Here is a 17,833-nt window from a genome sequence, read left to right on the forward strand (position 1 = left end):
TTTTTTTTTTTTTTTTTTTTTTTTTTTTTTTTGAGACGGAGTTTCGCTCTTGTTACCCAGGCTGGAGTGCAATGGCGCGATCTCGGCTCACCGCAACCTCCGCCTCCTGGGTTCAGGCAATTCTCCTGCCTCAGCCTCCTGAGTAGCTGGGATTACAGGCACGCGCCACCATGCCCAGCTGATTTTTTGTATTTTTGGTAGAGACGGGGTTTCACCGTGTTGACCAGGACGGTCTCGATCTCTTGACCTCGTGATCCACCCGCCTCGGCCTCCCAAAGTGCTGGGATTACAGGCGTGAGCCACCGCGCCCGGCCATCATCACTATTCTTTAAACAAGCATAAAGAAGAAAACAAAAGCCCTGTCGCCCTGGAGGTTAGCATCGGTTATTTTTGGGGTACAGTGCTTCCTAATGTGTCCTGTGTGCTTTGTCCAAAAGTGGGATCTATCTTTGCACACTGGTTTCTGCCTTGCCTTTTTCTTTTTTTGAGACAGGGTCTTGCTGTGTTGTCCAGGCTGAAGTGCGATGGTGTGATTGGCTCACTCTAACCTGGAACTCCTAGGCTCAAGCGATTCTCTCACCTCAGCCTCTTGAGTATCTAGGACTACAGGCATGCACTTCCACACCCGGCTAATTTTCTTACTTTTTTCTGGAGGTGGGGTCTTGCTATGCTGTCCAGGCTGGTCTTGAACTCCTGGGCTCAAGCAATCCTCCTGCCTCAGCCTCCCAAAATGCTGGGATTGCAGTCATGAACCACCATACCTGGCTGGCTTTTTCTTAAAGTCAGGATTATTGAGGTATAGTTAATATACAGTAAAATTCCGCCCTTTTAACTGAGAATATAGCTCTATGGATTTTGTCAAATGTATCTCACCATGACACCGCCCCTTGAGTCTTATGTCATGGACCTCCTTGCATGGCAGTGGAAATAACCAAAATACCCAACCAGGGCGGACTTTTTTTTTAAGAGAAAGGCTTTGCAAGAAAGCATTTAAGCAGTCCCCTAGGGTTGGGCATGGTGGTTGCTTTGCGACCTTCACACTGATAAACAGTGCTGGGGAGCGTCCTTCTTCCTTGTGCTTGGGAGGGGCCTGATCCTCAGTGCAGTGACAGGACCTAGGTGGGCAAACATGTGCCTTTGTGCTCTCCTCCCAGACCCCAGAACCCTGCCATCTCTCTAAGCCCCTGCCCTCTCCCTCCCTCTCCTCCTGCTGTAGGGAACCGGCTGGATGAAGGCTCGGACGTGGAGTCGGAACCTGACCTCCCGTTGAAGCGCAAGCAGCGCCGCAGTCGGACCACATTCACGGCCGAGCAGCTGGAGGAGCTGGAGAAGGCCTTTGAGAGGACCCACTACCCAGACATCTACACCCGTGAGGAGCTGGCGCAGAGGACCAAGCTGACCGAGGCGCGTGTGCAGGTGAGGAGGCATCCCGGTGTTGGTGCTGCAGGTATACTCCAGAGATTCAGAAGTTCGGGATGGCCAAGGTCAGTGGCTTTAATGGGACCCCCTCTGGGGGTCTGCACCAGGCTCAGGGGGTTGTATAGACAAGTAATGCCACCAGCAGTTAATGCAGAGTTAGGAGACCCACACCTGTAATCCCAGCATTTTGGGAGGCTGAGGCAGGTGGGTAACTTGAGGTCAGGAGTTAAGATCAGCCTGGCCAACATGGTGAGACCCCATCTCTACTAAAAATACAAAAATTAGCCTGGTGTGGTGACGGGCACTTGTAATCCCAGCTACTTGGGAGGCTGAGGCAGGAGAATCACTTGCACTGGGGAGGGGCAGGTTGCAGTGAGCTGACTGCACTCCAGCCTGGGCAACAGAGCGAGACTCCATCTGACAAAGCAAGAAAGAAGGGAGGGAGGGAGGGCATTAGTTCAGCCAGAAGAGAGGGTTTGGGGAATATAAAAATCTCCAAATCTCTGATGAGCAGAGGAAGTGATCAGGAGGAAAATTTCCAAACAAGCCTAGCTTGCTCAGATGGGTGATGAGTGTCCCATTATGGGAAGCATGCAAGCAGACTGGGCAGGCAGGTTAGATGCACCAGGGCAGGGTGGGCGGCCCCTGAAGACCCTGAACATCCCCTCCATGGCCTCAGCGTGTGGGAAGGAAGAGGAGAGAAGAGCAAGAGCCTCCGACAATTGCTTGTCGACACAACCCCCAGAAACTGCTGAGGACTGCCTAGCCTGCCCTGGGTTGGTGGCTGGGGCAAAGGTCTGCCGCAGGGGGTCTGGGGGTGTTGCCTCGCCTCCCCAGGCCAAGCTCTTGAATTCCAGGAGACCTACAGTTAGTTGTTCTCCAAGTGCAGGAGCCTCTCTGGGGGCCTGATGGGAAAGGGCAGAGGCTGGAGGGTTGGGGATGGAGGAGGAAGAACTGGGACAGGTGGTGATGGATGGTTCTTGTGGGAATCAACTCCAGGGCTGCCTTCTCCATGGATGGGGAGGCATAGAGAGAGGAGAAAGATCCCCGTTACCAGAATCTAAGCAGTGCTCAGGGAGTCAGAGCGGCCTGCAGAGGGGCCGCCCCAAACTGTTGACAGCGAGCACTCTTGTCCCAGAGGAAACAGCCCTTGCCTGGCACCCACTTGGTGCCACTGGCATTGCTTGGGCTGCTTCTCACACGTGACCTGGTGGAAGCTCAGACCACCTTGTCGGGTCAGTATGGTCACCCCCTGTAAGCCACGGGTGCAGAAACTGGAAGTTCAGAGAAGCAGCTTGGCCAGGGGCCCGGGCTGGATGAGGGCTGAGCCAGGCCCAGCAGCTGGCAAAACCCACATCCTTTCCATCCAGGGGAAGGAACAAGTTGAGTCAGAAGCTGGAATTTGAAAGCAACTGGGACAATCCTAGAAGCAAGGGGTGTTCAGCACTCCAGGACCCAGCGGACACCCGTCAGCCCCCTGTCCCCACTCCCAGAGTGGGGCCCTTCGCTTCCTTTGAGGGAGACCCCAAGGGGAAGGGGGCAGGCGTCGGCAGCCAGCTCATCTCATTCCCTCCCCTCTTGTCCGAGGTGATATCCGAGCTGCCTGGCTCCAGGCCCCCCTCCCGCTCTGATCCTCCTGCAGCTGTTCTCCTGGGCACATTCCTGGGCGCTTTCTTGTTCCCTTGTCTGGAGGCCACGGCGGCTTCCCACCACCTTGAAGCCTGACTGCTCCTTGTAAAATTTCCTGGCTGTCAGAGCAGTGCTTTTATTGGCCCAGGGGACTCAGAAACAGGTGTCACTCAAGGTCCACGGAAGGAGGGGGTCTGGGAATGGAGAAGCAGCCAGACCGCAGGCGAAGCCATCCTGAGGGGGCTGGGCCGGCCTCCTGTGCCTTGTGGACTTCCTATCATACTCTGGGCTTCCCCAGTGCATGGGGCTCTCTCTAGGACAAGGCAGGACTCCCCATTAGACCACAATCTGTCCCAGGATAGGGCTGGATCTCCCCACTTAGCCTGAGAGCTTTCTCAGAGAAGAGGGAATAAAAAGTGTTGAGTTTTTAAAGAATAAACAAAGGGTTTGGCGCGGTGGCTTACACCTGTAATCTCAGCACTTTGGGAGGCAGAGGTGGGCAGATCACCTGAGGTTGGGAGTTTGAGACCAGTCTGACCAGCATGGAGAAACCCCATCGCTACTAAAAATACAAAAGAATTAACTGGGCATGGCATCATGCACCTGTAATCCCAGTTACTCTGGAGGCTGAGGCAGGGGAATCTCTTGAACCCAGGAGGCAGAGGTTGTGGTGAGCGGAGATCATGCCATTGCACTCCAGCCTGGGCAACAGAGCAAGACTCTGTCTAAAAAAAAAAAAAATTAGCTGGGCATGGTGGCACATGCCTGTAATCCCAGCTACTTGGGAGGCTGAGGTGGGAGAATGGCTTGAACCTGGGAGGTGGAGGTTGCAGTGAGCCAAGATCGCACCATTGCACTCCAGCCTGAGTAACAAGAGTGAAACTCCATCTCAAAATAAACAAATAAATACATACATACATACATAAACAAAGGTTGACCAAAAAAAGAAATCAAGAGCATTTAGCCTGGAGAAGTGGAGACTTGAAGGACACAGCTGCTCTGAGAGTCCCCAGAGGGTGAGCCCAGGGCCAGCGTCAAGAGAGGAGCATCTAAAGTCCAACATAAAGGTCTATAGGAAGAGAGCTTGGGACTGAGAGCTCCTGGGTTTCTACCTCCGTCAGCTGTGTCACCTTCAACATGTCAATTTCCTCTCCTGAGACTTCATTTTCTATCCGCTAATAAGGGGATGAAACTCAACAATCACTAAGTCCCTTACAGTTCTAGGACCCTTATTTATTGACAGTCAGGGATGCTTTGTGAGGTGATGAGAATCCCATGACCAGAGGTGTTCAAACAAAAGCACAGGGTCCAGTCAATCAGGGACCCTGGAGTTAAGACCTCCAAGTCCCCTGAGTACTGCTGAGATTGTATGACTTCATACATTTTACATCTTGGTCTTTGATTCTAAAGGTCTGTGGTTCTGGGATTTTTCCCATCCTATAATATCTCATCTCGGTGGCTCTGGGAGATGTGGGGGTTAGTGGATTGGTTCAGGGTAGGCTCAGAGCCAAATGCCTAGATTTGGATTCCAGCCCCACCTCTTCCCCTCTCCACCCTCCACCCGTCTCTCACCTGCAAGATGATGATATTAATGTCTCCCTTGCTCTGAGGATTAAATGATTACATGTAAAAACAAAATGGAAGTACCTGCACACAGAAATGCCAGAAATGGGGGTTCTTACTAAAACTCTGCCTGTTCTTGGCAACTCCAATTCTAGCCACCTTTGCATCTCCAGGTGCATTCACCCAGCAGTCATTTATGGAGTCCTTGCTGTGTGCCAGGCGCTGTTCTAGGCATTGGGGATTCACCGGGCAAAAATCTCTGCTGTCTTGAAGCTGGCATTCTCATAAACACGTGCACAGGTAGACATGATGGCAGCCAGGGAACTGGTCACTAAAAAGTGGCCCGTTATCCCCTCTGGCTCCCTCCAGCCCTGCTTCCCTGCCGCGGCCAGGAGCCTCTGCTTGAAACCTGCTGGATGTCACCACTGCCTGCAACACCTCTGCCTCAGCCAGGAGAAAGACAGAGCCATGGGAAGGGCAGGCAAGGGGGTGTCAGGCAGGAGAACCCATGCCTGGAAACCCATCTTTTCTTTCTCTGGAGTGATACATATGTCTCCCTTAGAGGTGAACCGGTCCATTTATTTTCCTGGGTGCTCCAACCCTGAGCCTGTGAATTTCTTCTAGAAACAGAGGCTGCAGAGCTGATAGGTCCCAAGGTCACCCCATGGCCTCTCCCACAACTGCCTGTGACAACTCCCCCATCCTTCAGATGACCAGCACCAGGAAACTAGGGCTGTACACAGCCCCTCTTTACTTTGCGGTCCTTGGAAGCCTGCTGCTTGCTCGGGGTAGGGGTGGGATGTTCTGAACAGAAATTCCATTGTGGAAGCACTACAGAGATTTACTAATTAACAGCTTATACCGAATCTCTTAATAGTACTAGGTAGCATTCCTGATGCATTGCTTTTAATAATAATTTAATTGTACCTTTAAAAAAAGGCAGGCAGGTCACGAGGTCAGGAGATCAAGGCCATCCTGGCCAACACGGTGAAACCCCATCTCTATTAAAAATACAAAATTAGCCGGGCATGGTGGTGTACGCCTGTAATCCCAGCTACTTGGGAGGCCGAGACAGGAGAATTGCTTGAACCTGGGAGGTGGAGGTTGCAGTGAGCCGAGATCGCACCATTACACTCCAGCCTAGGCATCAGAGCGAGACTCTGTCTCAAAAAAAAAAAAAAAAAAAAAGTATAATTGGACTGTTTGTAACACAAATGGCAAATGCTTGAGGTGACGGATACCCCATTTACCTTCAATGTGATTATTATACATTGTATGCTTATATGAGAATATCCCCTCTACCCCATAAATATTCATATGTACTATGTAGCCACAAAAATAAAACATTAAAAAAAGGACACAGTTCATAAGTGACTGTGCTGGGACTTGAACCAGTCAGTCTGCTCAGGTCCGTTTCCCCTGTGCTACGTGAAGAGACGGGCCAGATGGAGTACTGGTCTCCGTCCGCAGACGGCGGCAACTGTACCCTACTCACAACGTGGGGCATTGAGAGAAGGATCAGAAATGAAGAATAAAACCCAGCCCCTGCTTTCAAAGAACTCAATCCTGACCAAGGACTCTGGGTAGGGTGCTGGGGCTGTCGCTGTCCCTCTTACAGCATTTATTTTGCCCTCTGTAAATCAGCGGCTCACAGGAGACGCTGGCAGAGACCCTCCCAGCTTAGCCATCTCAGAGGGTCTCCAGCAGAAGGATAGTTACATGCGGCTGATGCTGTTCTAAGCACATTGCCTGTGCCAACTCATTTGAGGTCCAGAACCACGTAGGAGGTGGCTGTTATTAGCCCCATTTTACGAAAAACTGAGGCACAGAGGGAAAAGAAAAACTTTCCCATCTTAGGAGTTAGAGGCAGAATTCCAGCCCAGGCAGTTGGCTCCAGAGTCCCTGCTCTCAATCATCCTGTTACACTTAGTGGGAAGGGAGATGCGTACTGGGAGTGATATGGACCTCAGGATATAGGGCAATGAAGGAAGAAGAGATGACAGAACTGGCAACAAAGGCATGCCCTCTCCTCCAGGAAGTCTTCCCAGATTCTGAGAGGCAAAGTTGGAAGCCCCTCCTTTGAGCTCCTTATCTAACCTTGCATGTCACCCCATCTGGGTTTACTGCACTGAAAAGCAGCTTCTCTTTGACTCGTGCCCAGGCAGAAGGCAGCTTGAGGGCTAGGACGGGGTCCTGTCCATCTCTCCAGCCTGTGTCTTGCTTGGCACAGAGAGGAGTCCAAGTAAAAGTCTGAGGCCAGAAGGCAGAAGGTAAGAAGGAAGGGAAGAGTAGGAAAAGAAAGGGAAGGAAGGAGAAGGGAGGGGAAGGAGGAAGAATGCTTCCCACTTTCTTCAGCATTCTTTTCTTGAGGAAAAGACAAGAGCTGCACCTAAGGACCAGCTGCGACATAACAAACTAGAATGGCGCATGCCAAATGCCCAGCATTCTCCAACCCATTCCAAGACGTTTGCCACGGTCACATATTATCTCTATTATTTACTTTTCAGTGAAATCTATGTGTTTTAAAATAAAAATGCACAACACTCCCATAAAGGGAAGGCAATTGTACACACACACGCACACGCACACGCACACACGGAAAACAACACAACATGATGAAAGCCTTTCAGGAAACTGTCACCTGCAAACGCCTCCTCTCCCTGCCTTCAAAAGGGAGATCAGCACAGGTTAGAAAGGTGCTGAGGATGCATTAGCACCAAACTCCTCTTCCCGCTTCCCCATGCCCAGGAGGCCTGGGTGAGAAGTGGAGTGGAATAACTTACTTCAATAACCTCATGTCCTGGTTATTGAATTCTGTTTCTCCAACATGGAGCGGAGGTAGGAGGCCCACTGTTTGGGAAACACTGAATTAGTACAAAGACCACCCCACGGGAGCCTGGGAGCTCGGAGACAAGGCCTGCCCTTGCAGGGCTCCCTCTCCAGCATCCCTCCCACACCAGGGTGCCCTGGGGTAGCCCTCAGTGCCCTGCCGAAGTGGGGAGAAGACCAGACTTTAAATCCACTGGAGGTCAGTTGTTTTCCCTCCAGGTTTGGCTGCCTCCTCTCCTTTCTCTGTGAACCCTAAACAAGTCAGAGGCAGCAGCTCTGTTTATCTAGACTGAGAAGCTGAACACTGCTTTTTCCACCCTGGAAGGATGACATTAGGGGCATGAAAGCTCCCTCTACCTGGCTGCCCTGCCCTCCCCCATCTCGGCAGATACTGTGCAGAGATTTGGTGGTCTTGGGTGATCAGGTGCCCAGGGAGATTGGGGTCTTCATCCCTACATCAGGATGGGACACCAACCAAGCCTTGTGGCCCCAGCCCCAGCAAAGATGCTCCAGAGCCAACCCTGCCTCCCCTTGTTCATTCATTCATTCATTCATTCATTATTCGCTCTTTCATTCATTCAACAAGTATTCCCTGAACACTCACTGAGCTCCAGGCATTGAGCAAGGGATGCATGGCCTCTGTCCCATGGAGCTTGGCCTCGAGAGGGACATCAGGAGCAGCACAACAAAGAAACAAGTCAATGGAGTCATAGCTCCTATGGGGAAGCACAGAGGCAGGAGGCCCCCGAGAGAAGACGGAGAACCTACCTGAACCCACCTTATATGCGACGATTAGGGAGTCTGAGTAGGAGGAAGTATTTCAGCTGAGCTCTGAAGGCCAAAGAGTCAGCTGCGGGCAGTGTTCAGGTGAGAGGGACCAGCATGTGCAAAGCCCAAAGTGGAAAAGAGCCCCTCCAGGCAGCCCCAGAGTGCACCCTTATTCTCCTCTTTCTCTGATCTCTCCCAGGAAACTTGCAAAGCCACATAAGTGGGCCCCAGAAAGCTAGACTGATTTTAAGTTTGAACATCAGCTCCAACACAGACTAGCTATGTGGACTTGGGCAAGCAATGTGACCTCTGTGAGCCTTGGTTTCCCCTTCTGTCAAATGGGAATAGGAGAACACGTCTTATGGGTCTGTGTATGGATTGACACGTGAAGTGCCGGCACGGTGTTTGCAGGAAAGGGAGACAAAGATTTTGGGTTATTATCCCACTAATGTTTGATAAATCCCTCTGTGTGTGTGTGTGTGTGTGTGTGTGTGTGTGTGTGTTTCCTATTTCAAGGAGGCTCAGGGTAGGTAAGCAAAGTAGAGCCTCCGTCTCCAGAAACATAACCCAGCTTGCACATCTGGGTACATTCAGGTGGATTGCAGATGTGTGGCTTCCTCCTGGGGGGCTTCCTGGAGGAGGTGGTCAAGCAGGGAACCAGCATCCCTTGAGGAAGGAGCAGCTGCAGTGGAAAGAGCACTGGACTGAGAGCCACACAGGACTGGCTAGGCCACTGACTCACCCTGGCCCATGGACAAGTCACCCATTTTCTCTGGGTCTCAGTTTCCTCATCTGCAAAATGGGGATAATATAGAACCCCCTCACTGGTGGTTGTGAAGGCAGAATGCGGACATGGCTAGGAAAACACTTTGCAAACCGCCCCACCCTGTGCAATGCCGGGGATTTCCCTCCCTGTGGGAGGATGCTGTCTGGGTCAGAGGGTGATGGCTTGGGCACCTGAATCTAGCTGTATTGCAGCTCTACGTCAGGAACCTGGCTGAGGGGTCTCCATTCTCTGCTCTCCATTCCCCAGGTCTGGTTCAGCAACCGGCGCGCCCGTTGGCGTAAGCAGGCAGGAGCCAACCAGCTGGCAGCATTCAACCACCTGCTGCCAGGAGGCTTCCCGCCCACCGGCATGCCCACGCTGCCCCCCTACCAGCTGCCGGACTCCACCTACCCCACCACCACCATCTCCCAAGGTAAGTGTCTCGGCCCCGTCCTGCCATCTCAGTGGCGCCCCTTCCCTTCTTTCCTTTCACTTACAAGGATTTTTTTTAAATGACCGTTTCTGACTTGCATATGAACAGACTATTAAAACAAAAAAGATGCAATCCTGCGCTTAAAATTCGTGGCCCTGACTCAGAGCAGAGAGGCACGGTCCCCAAGGCAGCCCCTGTGCTCCTGTTTAGAACTGAGCACCTCAAATGGTACCATGAACGTGGATCTACTGGGGATGTTATTACAATGCTGGTCTGGGTGAGGTCCAAGATTCTGCACTTCTAAAAAGCCCCCTGGGGATGCCGTTGCTGGGGCGTGGGCCAGGCTTTGAGCAGGGAGGATGTGGAGCAGAGGACACTGGGCCGACCAGCTTTGGAGGGAAAAAGCCAGATCTCCAAGGACTAGTTTTTAAAATGAGATCATGGTATGAGTGCATGTGTGAGTGTGAGTACGTGCATGAGTGTGTGCGTGTAAACGTGTGTGTACTTGCTAGGAGGACATTGGAACCGTTTCTTTTTAGATTATGTTGGTCTCCAACCTATGACCAAAAAAATTTAGAAAGGGGCTTAAATAATTTGCTGGGACCTCATTTTCTTGCCTGTCTCTCAAAAGATCCATTTTCACAGATGGAATAAAGGTCAAGGTCTCCCTTGAGGACCTGAGAAAGCTCCCTCTGAGAGATTCCTCCCACTCTTGTGTGAACAGCTCTAGGCCAGGCTGGGCTGAGAGGGGTCAGAACCCTGAGGTCTGCCTGGGAAGGAGGCCTCCCTCGGGCCCAGTTCTCCCAGTGGCTTGAAGCAGAAGATTCCCTTCTAGCTTTGGAAAGGGGTAGGCAGAGGGAAGAAGGTGAGTGGGAGGGAGAGGCTAGGGGATCAGAGGGGCCTTGGGAGGGGAAGGGGAAGGCTGAGTCCCAGGAAAGAAGGTGAGCCTTGTAGGGGAAGAAGGGTTCCCTCCCCCTCCCTCCCAGACCCTGCCCATTCCGCACACACCCCCCTCCCCATGCCCTGTCCCAGCACACACCAGGAATAGCAGTATGTGATATTGGCCTCATGGGCCAGGCACAGTGGCTCACACTTGCAATTCCAGCACTTTGGGAGGCCGAGGCAGAAGAATCACTTGAGGCCAGGAGTTGGAGACCAGCCTGGCCAACATGTGAAACTCCATCTCTACTAAAAATACAAAAAAAAAATTAGCTGGGCATGGTGGCATGCATCTGTAATCTCAGCTACTCAGGAGGCCAAGGCAGGAGAATCGCTTGAACCTGGGGAGGAGGCAGAGGTTGCAGTGAACCCACATCATGCCACTGCACTCCAGCCTGGGCAACAGAGCGAGACTCCATCTGCAAAATAAATAAATACATTTTTAAAAAGTAGCTACCTCGTAAAGCCTGCTCTTAAATGGCTGGCAGGCTGGAGTTCTGGAGGCCAAGGAGAGAGGTGAAGAACCCCCTCCACCACCACTGCGATGTTGTAAGATAAATTGAACCAGTGCTGAGGGTCCCCGCCCCAGCATGCCTGCACAGAGGGGTTCACAGCCCAGCAGCAAAGAACAGAGCGGGCTCCGGAGTCAGGCCGTTCCAATCCTGGCCCATCCCTCACAAGCCTTGTCATCTTGTGTGAGTGCCCTGAGCCCACCAAGCCTCGGTTTCTTCATCTGTAAAATGGGATTTATAGTCTTGCTTCATACCCTTAGGCAGCATTTGTAAAAGCACCCGGCAAGTGGTTGATGCTCACAAGACGAAACAGGCCTGAGTAGATTAACAGAGTTCCCTTTGAGGTCTGGCTTTCAGTCCAGCTGACATTTATTGAGCACCTACTGTGTGCCAAGCACTGAGCAACAGGGGCTGGTGTGCAGTTGCCTAGGGGTTGTCTGGAATGTTGGGCTGGCAGTCAAGACCTGGCCAGTGACCAGTGCCCGCCCAGGAGCCAGCTCCTCTCATCCCAGGTAGCATGAGAAGGGGGGTCCCTCCCCTCCAAGGGCTGGAGACTGGGCGGAGGAGGCTCATGGTGTGCCTTCTGCTCTTGGAGGCCCAGCCTGCAGGGTGAGGTCACTTGCTTAGGACCTCTCTTGGGTCTCTCTACAGATGGGGGCAGCACTGTGCACCGGCCCCAGCCCCTGCCACCGTCCACCATGCACCAGGGCGGGCTGGCTGCAGCGGCTGCAGCTGCCGACACCAGCTCTGCTTACGGGGCTCGCCACAGCTTCTCCAGCTACTCCGACAGCTTCATGAACCCGGCGGCGCCCTCCAACCACATGAACCCGGTCAGCAACGGCCTGAGTCCGCAGGTAGGTGGCCTCAGCCCAGCACCCAGGGTCCCGTCGCCACGAAAGTCAGGCATTTGTGGACCGCATGTTGGTGGAAACCTTGCGATCGTTCCTGTAGGAGGCGGGCTGTGGTTGGAGTTTTTATTCTAGAACCAGGAATCCTCCCTGGATTCTGTCCTGCGCTCTTGGCTTTTCACCAGGAGTGACCAATTCCTGAAAGGCAGGATCGTGTCCTGTTGGTGGAGGGAATGGCCCATGGGGTTCTGGGCTGGTAACTCTACCCTGATTGGTCACTGAACTCTGTTTGCTTCTGTGTGATTGGTTAAGTCACTCATTGCCTGGGGGTGCTGTTAGAAGTCACTCATTGCCTGGGGGTGCTGTTAGAAGTCACTCATTGCCTGGGGGTGCTGTTAGAAGTCACGGGACCTGCTTTGGATGACGTCAGGGAGATAATGCGGGTGCCGATGGTGGTGATCGGTGAGTTTGGGGCACAGGACTTGATGCTGGAAGTCCCAGTGAACTTGAGGGACTGATGGGCTCAGTTTTTGTAGCTTCAGCAGGCTCCCAAATATCCGTGGGGAAGGAATGAAATCCCCGCCTCCCCAGCCACGTGTCTGTGGTAAGAATCCACTGCAGGTGACGCAAACCGATCTGAAGAGCCATAGTGTGGGAGAAAAGTGAAGGCTTTGGCGTGGGTCTAAATCCCAGCTCTACTGCTCAGGGGGCTCTGAGGCAAGTCAGCATCTGTGAGCCTCAGTTTACCACCCATTAAGCAAGGAGAGTCTGTTATTAACCTCTCAACACGGGGCGCCTGCCACATTCAGCATGCTAACAGGTCAGAACACTTAGCCCGGAGCCTGGTACAAAATCAGTGCCCAGTAAATATTAGTTCTCTGGCCTTCCCATTGCCAGGACAATATAATTAATATGGGACACCCGCTACTTAAAAGGAGAATAAAAAGAAGTCAGAGAAGACCAGCAAGCTACATCCTGTGGGCCATGTCTGTCCAGCTCCCTGTTTTTTGTAAATAAAGTTTTATTGGAATACAGCCATATCCATTTGTTTATGGCGGCTTTTGTGCCACGATAGCAGAACTGAGTAGTTTTAAAAGAGATCATATAAGGCCAGGCATGGTGGCTCGCACCTGTAATCCCAGAACTTTGGGAGGCTGAGGCAGGTGGATCACCAGAAATCAGGAATTCTACCTGGTCAACATGGTGAAACTCTGTCTCTACAAAAATACAAAAATAGTCAGACGTGATGGCAGGTCCCTGTAATTTCAGCTACTCAGGGGACTGAGGTGGGAGAATCGCTTGAACCTGGGAGGCGGAGGTTGCAATGAGCCAAGATTACAACATTGCACACCAGCCTGGGTGATAGAGTGAGACTCCATCTCAAAGGAAAAAAAAAAGAGAGATCATATGGCCCACAAAGCCTAAAATATTTACTATCATCAGACCCTTACAGTAAATTTTAAAAAAACAAACAAAAAAAAACCTTGTTGTGAAATATTCCTGAGAATGTGAAGTTTCTGCTTGCCTGGATTCATTTCTGTTTCCCTCCATTAATTTGTGTAGTTGAGGGTTAATTGCATTTAAGTTCTATCGTTTATTTATGAGAAAGCCCTTGAGTAAGTTCCTTCCCCTCTCTATGCCTCAACCTTCTCATCCATGAAATGGGAATAATCCCAGTTCTTGCCTCCCAAGATTGCTGAAGATTGAATGAGATGATCTGTAGAAGGCACGCAGCTCAGGCCTGGCACAGAGGGAGTGCCCAGTGCCTTTAGGCAGCTGCCTGCAGAGCTCCTAGTGATGTACCAAGCCCTCTGAGGCTCCACAGTGTGGAGGCTGATGCCACTGACCTGGCTGGCCTTGTCAGCCCCAGCTCTAGTCCTCACCAGCCCACCCCACTCTCTTGCTGTGATTCCAGGTGAACTAAAGCCTGCACATGTAATACAGTCTGTCGGCCAGAATGTCTTTCCTGGGGACCCCGGTTGGCCTCTTTGAGGTTCAAGGTCATGGCCTCCATCTCATTAGTGCTAACCTTCCAGAGCCCTTGAATAAGTCCCAGAGCCCTTGAGATGAGTCACAACAGGATCCCCGAGCTGGCTGGGGGAGGATGCTGCAGAAATCCAGAGTGTCCACACCCAAGAATGAAGTCTGGGCCCAGCTTGGTGGCACAAAACAAATTTGGAGGAGTGCCCTTAGAAAGCTGAAGAGGGACTTTGGAGTTGTGTGCACAGCCGTCTTGCTTTGGAGATGGAGGGCCCGGGTGTGCATTGATCAGGCCAGGGTTGAGAGTCCAGGGCATCTGACTCGGTGACCACTGTTCTTCCCAGCCCGCCCTGTCTCACTGTGGGCTGAGGTTTATCCCCAACACAGGGCTCTGTTACAGGACAGAGGAGAGATTTAGCAAATAAGAAGCCCCAGGCCTTCAGAGTGTGGGTTGGGGATGGGAAACGGACCCATTGGGATGAGCAGTAGATCAAGGAGGAGCATCCCCCATAGCTAGGAGGCTTCAGAGTTGGATGCTGTGTTTTCCACCCTTTCCTGGAATTTCCTAAGTTGGACCCCCAGCCCTCCACCCAGCCCAGGATTTCACTGATGTTGAAAGCAAGAGACCCTCAGGAGGCCTCCAGCCCATTCCTCAGGGCTGGGAGGCTGACATGATGAATTGGAGAAGCTCCGAGGCTTACCCAGAGGCTCCCATCAAAGGTGTGAAGACAGATGGAGGGTCTGACAGGGGCAGAGGGGACCAGGAGGTGAACAGCTGCTGGAGGAGAGCAGATGCAGGGCCAGTAGGGCAGGCTGTATGTGCTTCTGTGCGTGTGAACCGCAGAGGTTAAGAGGTGAGCACTTCCTGAAGGACGGGTGCAGCGAGTGGGTGGGAGCTTCTGGGTATTGCACAAAAGCTCCCAGGCTTGCTAAGCTCCGACTCCCACTGCCCTCCCTCCTCGGTCTGGGCAGGTGGACTTGACACCATCAGCGCATCGCTGTGGTCCCGGGAGGTGCCGGGCCAGGAATCCTCTGCACGTAAGGATCTGTAGGGACGGATCTGCCTTCTGCATCCTCTCTTCCCGACAGGACCAGCTTCTCTGTAGCTCAGCCAGGCAGGAGGGACAGGATAGACTTCCCCCTGGGCTGTGGGGTCAGCACAATGTCCCTTTCCCCAGGATGGCAGTTTCCTGATATATTGCCCAGATGCCTGTAAACTGGACTTCTCAACTGGAAGAAATGTTTGTTCTTACACAAGCCAAAGGGACTTACACTGGAGAATGAAGCTATGTCTCTACCAAGCACCTGGGCAGACCCGGGATAAGCTAGGTGGGCAGCATGCTGCCAGCTTGCTACTACGGGGAGAAGACGTGCCTCCTCCAGTGGCTTGACCCAAGTCCCTTGGCTCAAACCCAGCCCGGGAAGTGGGGCCATGGCGCATCAGGGACTCCGTGCAGAATCTCACGGAAAAGCGACTTACTCATCTCTCGTCTCTGCGTGTGCCCCCTGGCTCAGAGGGGGTCACCAACATAATAAATGTTGATAGATATAGACACCTACTGTGTGCCAGGCACTGTTCTAGGCGCTCAGGATAAATCAGGGAACATGAGAGGAAAACCCTTGTACTGTCCTGGTGGAGGTGACAGTACAACAGGGTCAGTCAGACAGAAAATGCAATTTAAAAAATAATACGGTATGTTTAATACCAGTGTTGACAAGGATGGCTGAATTTTCTGGAGCACTTCTGACCTTCAGACCCTGCTCTGGGCGTTTTACATATATCAGTCCACTTAAAGGGTAGAGCCAGGATTCAAACCCATGTCTTTAGAGCCTGAGACCTCTTTCTTTCTTTCTTTTCTTTTCTTTCCTTCTTTCTTTCTTTTCTTTTTCTTTCTTTCTTTTTTTTTTTTTTGAGACAGAGTCTCACTTTGTCACCTAGGCTGGAGTGCAGCGGCACAGTCTCAGCTCATTGCAACCTCTGCCTCCTCCCAGGTTCAAGCAATTCTCCTGCCTCATCCTCCAGGGTAGCTGGAACTACAGGCATGCCCCACCATGCCCAGCTAATTTTTTTGTATCTTTAGTGGAAACGGGGTTTCACCATGTTGGCCAGGCTGGTCTTGAACTCCTGATCTCAAGTGATCCACCCACCTCAGCCTCCCAAAGTGTTGGGATTACAGGCATGAGCCACTGCACCTGGCCTAGGGCCTGAATCTTAGTTATTCATTGTCTTCCTACCTATCAGAAATGCCCATACCCCCACTCTTTTTAGAGATTGGCTGGTGCAAGAATAAATCACCTAGAGAGGCCAGTCCCTTCAGCCTGGTAGAGGAAACAGCTCATTCAACCCATGTGGTGGATGAGAAAACTGAGGCCAGTGACCTGAGATTAGGGACCAATGGGCAGAGCTGAGCTATATGGGGGAATGGCTTTCCAGAGGTTTCGATACCCTTGAGGCTTGGTTCCCTCGTAGTCTCCCCTGCCCGCCCAAGCCCCTGTCTAATAGGATTAGGGATTAGGCACTCAGCACATGGGTGTCCCTGGCTTCATGCACTGAGTCCTACTGAAGAGATGTAGGGAAAAGGAATCCTCCCCGCGAGACCTCATTCCTGATGAGGGTCATCTGGGGTTAGGATCACAGGCTATTCCCCACCGCCAGCCCACTTTCTCCCCTTTGCTCCAGGCTGAGGGCCAGTTATCTGGACAATGATTGTTAGAAAACAACTTAGAGGTGGGGCACCGTGGCTCATGCCTGTAATCCCAGCACTTTGGGAGGCCGAGGTGGGAGGATCACCTGAAGCCAGGAGTTCAAGACCAGCCCAAGCAACATAGCGAGACACAGTCTCTATAACAAATATAAGAATTAGCCAGATACAGTGGCAGGAGCCTGTGGTTCCAGCTACTAGGGAGGCTGAAGTGAGAGGATTGATTGACCCAGGGAGATTGAGGCTACGGTGAGCTGTGATTGTGCTACTGTCCTCCAGCCTGGGCGACAGGGCGAGACCCTGTCTCAAAATTAATTAATTAAAAACATAAAACAATTAGGATGAAAGGAATCTTTGGTAACACAAATGACTTTGAATAATGTGACACCTACGGATTGAGCCCTTCATAGCAGCTCCTGTCTAGGAATCTCAAGCAGGCCACACTCTTAGGGGTGGTGGCCATAGGTAGAAAGGAGGACACAAGGCAGCCCCTTCAGGGGTCTCCAGTTGATGAGGAAGACACAGCCCCTGTCCTTAGGAGCTCATAGTCTGATGGAAGAGACAAACCCCTTATCCTCAGATGCCCCAGTCTGATGGGGAAGACACAGCCCCTGTCCTTAGGAGCTCATAGTCTGATGGAAGAGACAAACCCCTTATCCTCAGATGCCCCAGTCTGATGGGAAAGACACAGCCCCTGTCCTTAGGAGCTTACAGTCTGATGGAAGAGACAAACCTCTTGTCCCTAGATGCCTTAGTCTGATGGTGGAATCCCAGCCCTCTCTTGGAGCACAGTTCCAAGAGACAGATGGGGGAGACAGGCGTCGGAAAGTCATTCAGAGCTGCAGTTTCTGGCAGGCCGAGATCCCAAGCAAAGAACAAGGAGAAAAGTTCTGCCAGTTTTGAGGATCCTTTGGGTTGAAGGCTGCAGGCAGGGCTTTCTCAGGGTCCGTGTGCTGTGTGCCGGGTGGAGCTGGGGGGTGTGGTTAGCTGGAAACTTCCTCATCTCCCAACCTTTTTAAGATGCCAACTATATCAGAGTAGGAAGTAGAAACTGAGGCCCAGAGATGGCCCAATGTCCCCAGGTTTTCTGAAAGTCACACCATTGGGTTAGTGGCACCCCTGGCTGGCATCGAGGGCCCCTGCCACAGCCTGGGGAAAGGGGTGTCCATCTTGCCAGCACCCCTCCCCATGCTCCTTCGGAATGTCCCACATTCGTCATCTCCTTTGTTCCTTTCTGGAGCTTAAAACGAAGGAACCCATAAAGGGATTTACATATTTACAGTTTCCCCACACGCCGAGCTAATGAAGGACGTTCTCTAAGCGTGCGGTTAACCACACGACCACGATCGTGGCCCACCAGCCCTTTCTGTCCTTTGCTGCTTCTCGATCCCCTTCTCTCCCGGCCAACCTGTGCCTTTAGTAATTACGGCGACAGCAGTGGCGGA

General features: G+C 52.1%; 1 protein-coding gene across 3 annotated transcripts in view; it reads left to right on the forward strand.

Moving 5' to 3' along the window:
- PAX7 (paired box 7) overlaps positions 1-17,833 on the forward strand; it is a 117,052-nt gene that overhangs the window by 61,557 nt on the left and 37,662 nt on the right. For 2 of the 3 annotated variants that reach the window (XM_032300597.1, XM_032300598.1), the window contains exons 6-7: positions 9,242-9,407; positions 11,510-11,712. In XM_032300597.1, coding sequence (XP_032156488.1) covers positions 9,242-9,407; positions 11,510-11,712 — 369 coding nt within the window. Of the gene's footprint in view, positions 1-1,323; positions 1,417-9,241; positions 9,408-11,509; positions 11,713-17,833 lie in introns of all 3 variants that reach the window. The other variant, XM_032300596.1, reaches the window with a different exon arrangement.

The sequence above is a fragment of the Sapajus apella genome, unplaced genomic scaffold, assembly GCF_009761245.1.
Source record: "Sapajus apella isolate SASKATOON/1434 unplaced genomic scaffold, GSC_monkey_1.0 scaffold43, whole genome shotgun sequence".
In the NCBI taxonomy this organism is placed as follows: Eukaryota; Metazoa; Chordata; class Mammalia; order Primates; family Cebidae; genus Sapajus; species Sapajus apella.